Below are 15,338 nucleotides of genomic sequence, written 5' to 3' on the forward strand. Positions count from 1 at the left end.
AGGATCTGCTGACGAATGCCGTTGTATACACAAAAATGTATTCTAATTAGGGATGTGCACCGGCGACTTTTGAGGTCTCGTGTTTTGTGTTTTGGATCCGGATTTTCATTATTTTTGGGGTTCGGATTTGTCTCGCAAAACACTTGACGAAAGGTCTCTGTTCGGATTTAAGCTTTGGATTCGGATTTTTTTTGAAAAAAACATAAAAAGTTTAAAAATTAAGTTTTTGGGCTTATTTTCACTCCTACGCTATTATTAACCTCAATAACATTCAATAACAAGCATTTTCACTAATTTACAGTGTATTCTGAACACCTCACAATATAGTTATTAGTCCAAAACGTTGCAACGAGGTATCTTTCTGGACTGCGTAGTGGAGTGGTCCCCACAATATAATAAGAAAACCATCAACTGGTATGAATCGCACCGAATAAAGTACCTGGACTGCGTAGAGGAGTGGTTCACCACAATATATATTAAAAACCCTGAACTTGTATGATTCGCACCAATAAATGTACCTGGACTGCGTAGAGGAGTGGGTCACCACAATAATATATATTAAAAACCCTGAACTTGTATGATTCGCACCAATAAATGTACCTGGACTGCGTAGAGGAGTGGGTCACCACAATATATATTAAAAACCCTGAACTTGTATGATTCGCAGCAATAAATGTATCTGGACTGCGTAGAGGAGTGAGTCACCACAATATATAAAATAAGAAAACCATCAACTGGTATGATTCGCACCAATAAATGTACCTGGACTGCGTAGAGGAGTGGGTCACCACAATATATATTAAAAACCCTGAACTTGTATGATTCGCAGCAATAAATGTATCTGGACTGCGTAGAGGAGTGGGTCACCACAATATATATAATAAGAAAACCATCAACTTGTATGATTCGCACCAATAAATGTACCTGGACTGTGTAGAGGAGTGGGTCACCACAATATATATTAAAAACCCTGAACTTGTATGATTCGCAGCAATAAATGTATCTGGACTGCGTAGAGGAGTGGGTCACCACAATATATATAATAAGAAAACCATCAACTTGTATGATTCGCATCAATAAATGTACCTGGACTGCGTAGTGGAGTGGTCCCCACAATATAATTAAAAAAACCTTCAACTGGTCTCATTTCCACAAAACAGATGGCGGACACCGGATGGACTTCCAAAAAACCAACATACATGTTAACTGTTACGGTCTTCAACCACATTTGCACTCAAGGAACTTTGGCGTACTAATCTAAACATAGTTGGTCCCCACAATTTAAAAAAAACCCAATTGATCTGAATTCCACCAAACAAGTATCTTGACTGCGTATTGGAGTGGCCCCGGTACCCAATTTGGTATCGGGGCCACAATATAATTTAAAAAAAATTCAACTGGGCTCAATTAAACAAAACAGATGGCGGACACCGGATGGACGTCTAAAACCAACATAGCTGTTAACTGTTAAGGGCGCACTTCCTCTTTTTTGTGACTGCACAAAGAATTAACCTAGTAATATAAATGGCAGTTTTTTGTTTTTTTTTAATATAGAAAGAAAAAAGTTAGTAATAGAAATGGCAGTTCCTCTTTTTTGGTACTGCACAAATAGTGATTATTTGGATTTCTATAATTAGTAATAAACTATTATTACTAATAAATAATTAACAATAAATTGTCTGCATCAGATACCCTCTCCACTAGGAGTAAAATAGAAAACTATTCAGCCGTTATATACTCTAGAATATAAATAGAAATTGAGAAAGGCAATTTGGTATCTGTCTGCATCATAATCATCAACATCCTCCTCAGCGCCAGCTACATCAATATCCTCATCCCGGTGTACAACATTCACACCTTCATTAGCCAAATCTGTAACTGGACTGCGGGTGATCCTTCCAGCGTATGCAGAGGGCGTGCTGCAAATGGTGGAAGGAGCCACCTCTTCCCGTACAGTGATGGGAAGGTCAGGCTTCGCAACCACCAACACCCTTGGACTCGCCTTGGGGATTTGTGATAATTTCTCTTTAGAAGGCAGAGTTGTTTGCTGTGTTGTTGCTGACAGCATAACTCTCTTAAATTTTTTGTAGGGGGGGGGAGGAGGAGGGCTTAGATCGTTGTGTGAAGCTGAACCACTAGTCATGAACACGGGCCAGGGCCTAATCCGTTCCTTGCCACTGCGTGTCGTAAATTGCATATTGGCAACTTTACGTTTTTACTCAGATGATTTTAAGTTTCTCTTTTTGCTACTTTTACTGAACTTGGGCTTTTTTGATTTTACATGCCCTCTACTAGGAGATTGGGCATCGGCCTTGGCAGACGACGTTGATGGCATTTCATCGTCTATGTCATGACTAGTGGCAGCAGCTTCAGCATGAGGAGGAAGTGGGTCTTGATCTTTCCCTACTTTATCCTCCAAATTTTTGGTCTCCATTATATGTAGCACAAGATACTGCAGAATGTGTGAACTTGGTAATATTGCAGTACCAATGGACTTATACTGCTGGATTGGTTTTGCAAATTTGGTTATAACTACTTTTTTTTAAAAAAAATTATTTTAATTTTTTTTATAACTTTTTTTTTATTTTTTAAAAACTTGGGAATAATGGGGAAATAACTATGCCCTTAGAAGCACAGAGCACAGGACACAGCACCACTGGACTGAACAGGACACAGCACAGGACCCAGCAGCACTACTGAACTCAGCAGGACAGAGCACAGGACACAGCACCACTGGACTGATACTGCAGAACACAGCACAGCACAGCACTAAACAGCACAGCACAGCACTAAACAGAACTAAACAGCACAGCACGAGATCTAGCAGGACAGAGGACCACCTAACCTAACACACCCTCCCTCTACCCTGATCAATGCCCGAGTGAAGATGGCGGCGACTAGCGGGAAATTTATAGGTTCCGAGTATCGCGAGATCCGACAGCGGGATTATGACTCGGAGCCTCGTTTTCATTTTTGCATTTGGCGCCAATACCCGGATCTATCTCGGATCCGACTCAGATCCGCAAGGTTCAGGTGGGCTCGGATTCACGAAATCCGAGTGCGCTCATTTCTAATTCTAATTAGAGATAAGAGAAGCTGCAGTGAAATCTCATGTAAATTAAATTTCACAGTGAACAGGTGTGAGGATCCGGCAATATGATTTTTGCGCAGATATTCCACAAAACTTTTTAAATTAGCATTTTGCAGAATTTATAGTCTATGATGATGGTCAATTCATTCTGCTGTGTGCTTGGGGTAGAACTGGGAATTCCAAGCAGAACAAAAATCATAGGGGGAATTTCACGTGGAACACATGATAAATTGCATCAGTAAAACAAATACGGTGACCCAAGGTAAATATTCCATGAAACAATTTTAGAAAGTTTGCATATTTAACTTTAATATTGTCACTATTTTAACTCTTTTTTTTATAACTGTTAATGTACTTTGAATTTGTGCAAGTTATATCAATACAGCATGCTTATTATATTGCCAACCAGATGAACACACATCACAAATCATATGTATATTGGCAATAGCAAATGTCTCTGTATTGTGTACTGATATGTTGAAGGACAGAACAGCACTGTATTTTAGAGCAATGAACTGTTCATGTGCATCATTTCTTAGCAATGATTTAAACATGAAGTGACAGTTCGCAAAGGTTGCAGTAAACTATTTTAGAAGTGATTCTTCATTAGAAAAGATCTACAACCTATTTGGAAGCAGACAAATCAATGACTCCTGTATAAAATCCAGATTTATTGCAAGTAAATGCTTGAAGTCATTATATAACTCTTCTCCATTAAAGAGATGCTTTTTTTAAATGTGTTTATGTTTCTATTCTTTAAAGTATGCGTAACATGCATACAATTGCACAAATTCTATTCCTTCTAAAGAAAAAGAAAGACAGTTTGACGTTACTAAAAGTAGTTTACAAAGCTGCAGATATGTGAGCCCACAGTGCATATTGTGCTTTGTGACATCACCTATTTCTGCTCAAATGCTCCTAGGAAGTGCATGGCTTGGCATGTCAAGATAGCGGTGACAGCAGGAAGCACAAAGGTTGAACCTGAGTGGATTGGGGCACACTTACTGAATGTGGACTCATGCCCTTCATCTTGCACTCTCAAGCAAAATTTAGATTTCTTATTGCAGGGCACGATATTTAAATTGGTGAGTGGAGGCAGTGTCGGAGTGGGACATGAAGGGCCCACCGGGGGACTGCAACACTAGGGGCCCACCAGAGGGGGTGTGGTCAGCCATCATAGAAGCGGGACCTGACACTAGAGGGGGAATGGTCAGTCCACGAAGGACAGCTAGCACCTTAGTGTAGTATATAAAGCATACAGTGTGTGTATAAAGAATATAGTCTTGACCTGCCCCTTAGATTGGGCAGAACAGTCACCAAAAAGCAGGATTGTCCCACTAGACCAGGCTTGGATAATCTGTGGCACTCCAGGTGTTGTGAAACTACAAGCCCCAGCATGCTTTGCCAATATATAGCAGCTTATTGCTGTAAGGGTATGCTGGGACTTGTAGTTTCACAACACCTGGAGTACCACAAGTTAGCCAAGCCTGCACTAGACTCAGAACATTTGACAGACTGTCCTACCTGTTGTTGTCACTTTTACCACCTGTGGCTGCTGGTTTCTTTAGTTGCGGCTTGTCTGGATCCAGGAATGTTGAGGGCCCTATTTGGAAAAAATAATGGGTACATTTAGAAATGCAAACCAACCCTGCCATTAAATCAACAGCACCCACATTCAATTATAGACCCAAACCACATCAGCATTAAAGGTCCCATCACCCCCTCCCTATAGTGTTCTCTGTGCAGCCCCCCTCACTATAGTTTAGTATAGTCAGCCCCCTATAGTTTAGTATAGATAGGCAGCCCCCCTATACCACATTGTAGTGCCCCCAAAACAATGTTATGCCACACAGTAATGCCCCAAAGTTATGCCACCCAGTAGTGCCCCAAATGTTATGCCACGCAAGTGACCACAATACACACACACACACACACACACACACACTATAGTATGAATAAATGGTTAAAAAATATACTGAACTTACCTATATGTTGATATTGCTGCAGGGCAGGCTCTGCTCCTTCTCCCTTCTTCATACAGCGGGAAGATCAGCTGACAGGGGGAGGGGGCGGGCCACATAATCGCAGCTGCGATCGCAATTGAGCAGCGGGGACGCCGGGTCCGTCCACTGGTAAAAGGGGGTGTGGCCATACGGTATTTGGTGGTTTAACCGGTAGTCCGCTGGGCCAGTCCGACACTGCTAATAAGGATGCATGGAAACAATAACAGTTCCAAAATCAGGGGAGGGCCCCCTCCTGTTGCTGCAGCAAACCTTTTTTTCCATCAGATATTTTCTTTTCAGTCACCTGTTTAAAGCACAGTGCAATAAACATTCTGATATAATGGGCCTACTGCATTACAGCATTGCGGACACCATTCCACTACTGGTGTTTGTGACTCAGCGGTGTCTGCTGCGTCACTACCAAAAATCTGTGTATAACAGGCTACTATACTATTTATGAGAGCACAAGTCTCATCATGGGAGAAATGAATATCGCAGCCAGACTTTATTATAACCTGGCCATTGTTATCACCCTGCTTCCTCCAGCACCTTCTCTACGACATCCTCTTCTACTTTCCTTTCTTTGGTTCTCCACTCTCTCACCGGGAGCACTCTGACTCCCCCAACTTGTCCTAGCCCCAACACTCCTTCCTCTCTCTAAAGCCTCATTCCAACACAAAAAAAAGATAAAACTAACTATAACACCAGTCACATAAAACACACAAATAACACAGACAGGACTTAAAGTTTTTTTTGTTCTTTTTTTAAAAAGAAAACCCCAGTAAGGATAGCAAACAATCATGGGCTGGCAACATAAAACTTACATAATGGCGATGCTCCTCTGTGCGGCCGCGGGTACTGACAGCTCCTCCCCCCCTGCTGAAGTTCACAACACACTACCGCGCAGGCGCAGAGAGCCGTGTCTGGGCAGAGATCCCAGACACGACTCTCTGCGCCTGTGCGGTAGTGTGTTTCTTACACTGCCGCCGCAGACGACCGTCTACGAGGTGCTCCCTGCAAGCTCCGCCCCAATGTCGGAGGGGGCGGGGCTTGATCGCGCCCAGGCCTACCAGTCTATAGCCCGGCTGGCCGGCAGGCCAGTCCGAGGCTGAGTGAAGGGAGTGCCTTTACGAGGGTAGCCCTGGGTTAGCAGATAGCAGGGTCTAATTAAGGGTTCATGCCACCCTTGGCTAATAAGCTTGTAGCGCCCATCAACTTCCATGCCAGGCTAATAGGAGGGAAGGTTAAACCGAGGCCGTAATCTGGCTTCCTTCACATTTTTAAAAGGGTCACAGCAATGTTTGTCAGTCATATAATTTCATTAAATTCAGAACTGTATAGCAGAACAGAGGCATGAACGAGCGCTACTGAGGGTGAAGACGTGAAGAGTGAGGTTGAGGGGCCATCACGCATGCATCTGTTGCCATACTTGTTTGTTTTTCCTACTGGCTTATTCTCAAGCTTCCATTGAGGATGACTCGTTCTTTTCAGCCTTTACCATGGGAATACATCAAGATTAAACCTTACTACATGTTTCAGCCTATTGGACGATCAGGCCATGGCAGATAGCCACAGAACCTTTTTTCCCTCTCCAAAGGGACTAGTACTTTACAAGTGCTTGATGTGGTAGAGATCAGAGCTCAACTTATTGTTTTAATGGGGCACCTTTTGCCCCAGGCACTCTTTATATGGTAAAGTGTAATGTATTTAAAAAAAAATAATGATTGTGACTCTATAAGAGTTAAGTGTTATAAAAGTCCCCTTTCTTGAATGACATGCATTTTAGGAGAAAACTATGAAAGTAGAAATGAAAGGATTTGTACCCTTTCCATCATGTTTATTTCCATCTGGATAATGTCTATAAGTAACTTATTTTTCAATACTAGTTCTTATATGGGAACATGTATATAGGCTTCACTGCTACCTTCATGTGTGGTGCAATATAAAGAGATAAAAGCAGTAGACTCCTTAAAATTATGTTATCACTGGACATGACCATACCCTATTTCACTTCAATAAATCTTATACTACAAATTATAATAGTAGATACTGAGAATTGCTGCTAACATATTGGAAAAGTTGTAGGTCATTATGAAAAAAATCATTAGTAGAAAGAAAAATTGCCACAAACAATTGCTCAATACCTGGGGTTGTCCATGCACTTCAGGGACAATGGGGCACTATTCAAGGCCTCATTTACATTTAGACATAAGTCTGACAAAATGGGGTTCCCGTAAATGTAGCTGCACTGCATATGCGCGCAACTTGCATCCATATTTACAGTTGAATGTATCTTAGACTTGAGGCTCCTTGCACTTGGAGAAGCGCGTTGGGGTGTTAGTCAGTACAGTAGGGGCATGGAGATGCAAATCAATCATGAGGTAGCCTTAAGCTATGTATGTTAGGAGGTCTTGCCATAGGCCTGGTACAAATTTCCATTATGACGATCACAGATGGATCTATCAGATTACAAGTTGCACAAATTTTATGGTTTGTGTATTTAAAAATACAGCCACAGAATAGTGTGCACGTATGCACTTTAATTGTGTGTACACAAAAGGTGCACTTTGCGTCCAACGCTAAATGAGACCATCTCTGTTTTATGTTTTGCCATCTACCCCAGCAACTCTAGTCACTGTCACATCTTTCCTTCATACTAATATTTAAGTTTTTCACACTCACCTAGCTCAGCTTACAATGAGCAGTGGATGCACAACTACTTTAGAGGTGCTGCACATGAATGCAAGAGAGATTTCTAAATACACTTTTACTGTCTTTTTTCTTATGTAGCAATTTGCATCCTGCCATGTCTAAATGGAGGGCGTTGTACTGCTCCTTATAAATGTGACTGTATAAATGGATGGACTGGATCTCGCTGTCATCTTGGTATGAAAATTACACCTTTCTTCTATCTCCAATTATCTAGAGTGAACAGAAAGTATATTTCTTAAAACATTAGCAGGTTCCCAGCAGTTATATATAGTCAGTACTTCTGCTGCTCACCATTACTGCTTCTCTGGGCTCTCCTACATACAAGAGATTTATTTATGTAAGTGAAGCTACTGATTGTAGGAGGGACACCCATCATCATCATTTATTTATATAGCGCCAGCAGATTCCGTAGCGCTTTACAAGTATACTTCAACTTATATTTAAATATGATAATATTTATATAGTTCACTCTAGTTTTTTAGGTGCATTTTCCAGAGGGCAATTTGTACTTTGTATTTGATCTACAGTTCCAGGATATCCATGTTGCATGCACATTGCTCCAAAGCATCAGTTATCTCCTTCAAATTTACAGTGATATGATTGATAATGTATGTGAATCCATGAATCTGTACAGATCATTTCCATTGCATAGAATGAAGAAAAACTAGATAGGCGCTATAGGGTATCCAACATATCACAATATTATCTGAGAATAAATTACACCGTAGCTATAGCTGCTGCTGCCAATAGACAATCTACTGAAATTGCCCCTTATGGTACCAAAGAAATATATAGAGATGGAAGCGCTGATATAGTAGATGATATTTATTCAGTTATTAAAAGATATTCAAACATATAAACACATATATATGAGCTCATGTGATTTAGCGTAACGCCTGCATGCTGCATATTTATACCGGTACAGTGATTATATTAGCAACTTATATGTGGATTGTATTGATTAATTTCTCACTATATGTGTTTACATGTTTGAATATCTTTTAATATCATCTACAATATCAGCGCTTTCATCTCTATATAATTATTTGGTACCATTGCAAAGACGTCTGCAAAGTGATCATGCAGATTCCTTAAGCTTCAAGTATCACTGCACCTCCTCTGCCTCCTTATTCCAGAGTGATGCACAACATTAAATATCTCAGCATTGCCAGGGGAATGGAAACGTTGGCACACTGCACTATGTTAGTCACTTTAATTATTTCAAGGCACACATACTATTACTATGCTTGTACCATGTTTGTATAGGGATACACTCAGCATACTTGATATCCATGAGGAACATTCCAATGACACACGTGAGTATCTATAGCTGAACAGATGCAGTTTAGAATAACCATGCCATAATAGCAGGAAATGTATCCACAGTTTTTGCACATGTTTGTGTGCACCTCACTGTTTGTTTTAGGCTAGCAGGTTACAGATTTCATTTGCACTTCTGTACAACACTGTGTCCAATAAAAAGTATATTATTAAGTGGATGTGCTCTGAAAAACATTTTTATTCTATATATATATTATATTACAGCTCAGTGTCAGTCTCCCTGCTTAAATGGAGGTAGATGTGTAAGACCAAACAGATGCAATTGCCCTCCAAGCTGGTCGGGACCTGACTGCTCAAGGTATGTATTGTTTCTATGTACAAATCAGTGGCAGTTATAATAGGTTTTTTTATAGTGTTATCTGTAAGAGTGCCTAAAGCTATTGAATTAAATGCAGTGGTGGATGCATGAAACTGGAAAGTGTCCTCTGGTTGGGTGGCTATATATATTCCAAGGAACTTGCTAAAAATTTTCTTATTAGTGCAAAAGTGCTTAAAGTTTGAGGCTTGCTGCTCATAGTTATATACTTGGTGGTGCGTGGCTTGCTGTGTTCTAGTAGTAAATGGTTGTGAAAGTTGTCTTGCATGTCAAAAATGTGTGTGTGGAGTGTGGTCCCATGACATTAGCACTTCCATACGCCCATAGTTTTAATCTGCCACTGAAAACGTTCATATGATTTATTTACATGACCTCTGGGGGTAAATGTATCATACCTTCCCTTAACAAGGCAGCGCCGCTTTAAATTTAAGCTGCGAAGAGGCCAATCTCCCGCGAGTTGAGAAAACCGGGGTATGATACATTTACCCACTGGTGTCTTTTTGCTGCAATGCTCCTCTGATCAAATATAAGATAGATAAAAACACAGCCACAACAGGGGCATAGTAAGAATGGGAACAGTGGCAACAAAGAACTGGGCGCAGAGGTTTTGGCCGCACTACAGTAGCAATATGCTACGTGGTATCGGGACTGCTTGAGTATTTCACTCTCTTTGTGACTGCAGAAGCACCAGCATAGTCTATTTAGTAGTTGTAAGATGCTTTTACGCCAGCAGCATAGCGCAACATAATTGCCCAATGGTCCCACAAGACTTCACTAGAAAGCCTCCCTTATTTACTAAACAGACTGTGGTAGTTGCAGGTATGTGAAAGCATCACATCACTAGACCATCAGCTGTTTTTCCAGTAAGCACTCTGGCTCCAAAAAAGCTCTTTGTTGCTAGTGTGCATGTGGTTCGCCCCTGGTATTAGGTAAATGTACATACTGCAAATTTCAAATCTGAGCATCAATCTATAACAATAAAAGAGTTTTAGCGAGACAGAGCCAAAATAATTCAACATTTTGTAAATTCATCGAAATGCATTTATGTATTTATTTATTAACAGTTATTTCTATAGTGCCTACACATTATGAAGCGCTGATACAGAGAATATGTAATCATTCACATCATCCATTGCCCCAGTGGAGTTTACAATCTAAATTTCCTAACACATGGACACACACGCTAGAATTAATTTCATCATAAGTCAAGTACCCTACTAGTATGTCTTTGAAGTGTATCTTCTTACTTACAAAAAAATTGAAGTTGATATAAATCACTAAGGCACGACTATGCACTTCATTCAGCGTTTGTATTAATTCTTGTATATGATTAATTCACACTAATGTAATTGATTATTACTGAACTGAAGACATTCCACATCATACTGCATTAGCTGGTTTAAAAATGCTAGTGCTTAAAGCACCTATCTAACACTGTCTGTGTGAGTGTATGTTATGTGTATGTTATGTGTTATGTAAAACATACCTCTCAGCTGTCTCATTTTTAATTGACTGTGCCACCTTTCAGGAATTCGTCCGTATTGCCAAAATCTTGGTAGGTATCTTCCTCTCACAGCTGCTCTGCAGAGCAATGCAGGGATGTATTGAGGGGTTTTGGAGAAGCGCTAGGCATTCTCCTGGGCGACATGGAACAATATAAAGCAACTGCGCTCCCAAAGTGACATTGCCATTTGCCCGTTTTGATTGGTGTTTCCATCCCCCAATTATAAAACATTGAATGTTGGGATGATATGTCAAATTAACATATAATTTAATTTTCATACAGGTGTTGGGTTACATAAATTTGTTACTACTGTTATATAAAAGGTTTTCTAAGACTTGCATATAAAATACTATTTAATCAAGAACTGGTATCATTTCTCATGTAAAGTGGACCAAAATTTCAAAAACAGTGCCACTAAATATCTGCTTCATTCAACATTTGGCCAATGTCGCCGCAAAATTCTGCAAGTTTTGATGGGGGAATTTGGGTTCCCAGTCCTAATCCAACCACACAACACAGCAGAACAAAATGAACATCATTGTCCCAACGCTCTTCATAGATTGTACATTCTGTGCAATGGGAATTTACAAATGCAGTGCAAAGCAGTGGTAGTCAGCATATCAATGCTGACTACACCGACAACACTTACCCCGACAGCTTCAGTCCAGATGGCTGCTTCCCGACAAAGATCCATGGCAACATTTCTGTGAAGCGACTTCAGCCAATCACGATGAAGGAAGACGCCGGCGGGACTTGATGACGTCAGTGAGATAGGCAACACTGTTAATACTGCTCTTAAGGGGGTAATGTAAGTATGCGGCTATGTACACGGTACAACCCTTTCTAAAGTACATTGTACAGAGCCACGTGGATCCTTGTCGGGTCTGAAGATGTCGGGGAAAATGTTTTGTCGGTAAACGCAGCACCGCTAAGCTGTACCACACCTGTGCAAAGCATTAGCAACAGTTTTAGAATGTATCACCGATTCCTGTGACCTTTGCTACGATTTTGATCATCTCTGTTCTCACAAAATAGTATTTCGCCTCTGTATGTGAACACAAATTTGCTTGACAAATACAGATTTTCCAACTGTAATAAAGATATTCTCCACATTCTCATGTTTGATATAAAAATCGAGGCATGGTTCTACTTTACTGAGAGCAGAGTAGGCGTGCACCTTGCTGTGAGCATATGTCAGTGCAAAAGAAAGATGCTTTACTGTGCGCATCAGGTGCGGTCAATAGATATACACAGTGTTTAGTATTAATCAGATGGCCAATTTCATTCAAACTGTTTATTGGTCAAAAGGACGGTTGGGGTCTGGTAATGGCAGCAAGCACATGAACAAGATCTGTAAATATACATTTTTCTTTTATAAATGTGACATTGAAAAGCTTCATGTTTCTAAACGTCAAGCTGTGTTAAGGAGTTAAATAAGCCAGTTTAGCTACTGTTTTGCACGGTGTAAATCTGGTAAAATATGTGAAATGTTTAATCACATAGTCCTTCAGATATAGGCAAAGCAACGTGACATACACAAGATGGCCTATTCTTTTTCAGTGCTTTATTATTCATTATTTTATAATGCAATCCATGTTTCCCTTTGATGCGCCACATCTGTAGTTTTAATCACAACCTAACTGATTTTCCCTTTTTTATGTCTTTCAGAAAAAGAAAGAATGGGTTTTCTCCTTTTTAACAAGAAATCCATTTCATCCAGGATCTAATCTGGATTGCATTTTAATTCAAATTTGAATGGTATAATGTGATATATTTTCTTATGCGTGTGTATTTTTTTTTTACGTTCATCTGTATTTTCATATGCAAATGTATATTAACAATATGCTGCTCAAGGTTAAATGTTATATTGTATATATTTTCTCACCATTGCAGTTTGCCTAATACTATGTATGATTAAATGTATTTTTACTGCCTAAGGTAATTGTATGGAATATACTTGTGATGGCAGATAATTAGTAAGCAAACTCTGCAATCCAAATATTCATTTGTGTTGCCTATGTTAATATATCTTTTTTTTTTTTTTGTTTTAATGTTAATTGAAATCCAGAGTTAGCATATAAAAAGGGTTTATTTTTTGTGTGTTATGTAAATGTGTTGTTGATGTGAGTTATACTTAAAAAACAAAGCTTACATTACATTTTATAATAAAAAGACATAACTGTTTTTGGTGTGAGATGTTCTTTTTGAAATGCCAAGCACACTATACTTTACACATATATTTGAAAGAGCACCTCCCTCTCCTCCCTGTTTCCAACAGTTGTTTAAAGGCACTCTAGCCCTATTGTTTTTATTTTCCCATTGTATTTGTATTACATAGGCAGTAAGTAAGGGTTGTATGAATGTATGAAAAAGTTCTTGGGATTCTTTGAACTTCACATAGTTTTTCTGAAGGTGTGGGTAAAGTGTTGATTGTTTGTCTTTTCTTCACAATAATCCCATTGATTTTCTTCCAGAGCCCCCAAATCTTATTCAGCTCGGGTATTGCTTTTATGGTGTAACAAACTGGGCTGGGGGAGGGAGAGGTGGCATATTGGTAAAGTATGTCATAATTTTGGAGGGCCTTGATGGGCAAGTCTCTAAATTTTCTTTGCACGCACAGGATATCTTACAAGTGTGTCCAACATATGCCTTCCCCTATGCTAGACACAAGTTGAGAAATTTTTACAGCCATAGTTGATAACTACTGTGATAAGGGCCCAGTGAAAGATATAATTACTACTCAGAGAGGCAGAAAACTAGGTGAGTGCAGTCATATCTAGTTGCAAAACTAAGGTATTGACACAAGTTTTGCCAAACATACTTACCCACTGCATCATTAGTATTGGCATCAGAATAGCTATTCATAGTAATCTTGGCACCAGATACAGCTCTGAACATTACTTTTGGCACCAGGTTTTGGCATCAGATTAGCTGTACACATTAGTTTGGCACCAGATGTAACTCTGCACATTAGCCATGGCACTGTTTATGGCTTAGCATGTCAAACCTGGCACATAATATATATGGCTGTACAGGATTACTATAACTTGCCCTAAGTTTGCCTTATAACTAGACTGAGGATTTTGCCTTAAATGCCAATATATTTTCTTAAGTGGAAAATGTAAGCTGTCAACGTAATAAGTTTCAGATGATTTGTAAAGCAGATATGCCACTTTTATTGTGCCTATTTTAATATATTTTGTCTTGTAAGTGCCTACAATTTTTTTTAAAAAAGAGGCAAGAACTGCCTACTTTTTTTTGTTAGAGGTACTTGTACAGGTAAAATATTTAATGTTTTAGAGCGGAGAGGACTTTACACAGACTTCAGAAGTAAACACACAGCAGTAATGGAGTCTGTCTCAGATATAGCACTCACATGGTACAAACTGGATAGGCAAAGGCAAAACATGCAGAGACTTAGTAGACTAAACTATAAGAATGCACAATACACTAGAAATAATCATTATCAGTGAGTGATTGAGAATTTTATGACATCCAACAAGTTCTGATGTTGGGGATTCGGGTGAAAACAAGTCATGACCTCAATGTAATTTTTGAATTTTTTTTTGCAAAACTCCTGTGAGTTTTCGATCAATATCTTCTGTTTGTGTATGTATACATACATATGTATGTATGTGTATGTGTGTATGTATATATATATATATATATATATATATATATATGTATGTGTATGTGTATATATATATATATATATATATATATATATATATTATACACATAGCTCTCGCTCTCAAGTGCCACTTTAGAACAGACAGCATGTGGGAAGGAGGTTAGCTGCAGTGCTGTGCTCTGAAAATAGCATTCAGGGTGAAAGAGGGACATAGAAAGCAATAGAATAATGTAATTATTGTAATGAGGTTCTGAAGAGAGTAGTCAGCTAGAATAGTTTGCTCATCAATTGTTTTGAATTTCAGTCTTTCAGAGTGTTGAGAGACTAGTAGCTAGTCCGTAACTAGTGGAGTTAGATATCATTCTGAACTAAGTAGTTTATTTAGTGGAGGAAAACCGTGTGCTTTTGCTGTATTACTATTAGCAAAAGAATCCAAAAAAACAAATAAAATTTTAAAAGAAAAAAAATCTAAGTTTTTCTAGTGAAAGTGATCTTATGTGGAGCAGTGACATCTGAAATAAGTTTGAAAAAAATGGGTGTTTACGTGTGAGGTTCAGCGGCAGCCACATACCCCAAAAAAGTTATATATTCTAATATTTTCTATTTTTCAATACTTGTCAGTTTGTAAAGGGTCGTTCAGTGACAGCTATATTTAAAAAAGGGTGTTTGCATGTGAGGGCTTTTTCTGGGCATTTTTCGACATTCAGCATCCACATGTAGAACATTGCAGTGGCTGCAGA

At 39.2% G+C, this 15,338-nt stretch overlaps 1 protein-coding gene across 1 annotated transcript in view; it reads left to right on the forward strand.

The window, feature by feature from the left end:
* SVEP1 (sushi, von Willebrand factor type A, EGF and pentraxin domain containing 1) overlaps window positions 1-12,711 on the forward strand; it is a 291,067-nt gene extending 278,356 nt beyond the window's left edge. Inside the window, 3 exon segments of the mRNA XM_075204846.1 lie at window positions 7,885-7,980; window positions 9,352-9,445; window positions 12,636-12,711. Of these exon segments, the coding sequence (XP_075060947.1) occupies window positions 7,885-7,980; window positions 9,352-9,445; window positions 12,636-12,711 (266 nt within the window).
* The last annotated feature ends 2,627 nt before the right edge of the window (window positions 12,712-15,338 follow it).

Source organism: Mixophyes fleayi, chromosome 1, assembly GCF_038048845.1.
Source record: "Mixophyes fleayi isolate aMixFle1 chromosome 1, aMixFle1.hap1, whole genome shotgun sequence".
NCBI lineage: Eukaryota > Metazoa > Chordata > Amphibia > Anura > Limnodynastidae > Mixophyes > Mixophyes fleayi.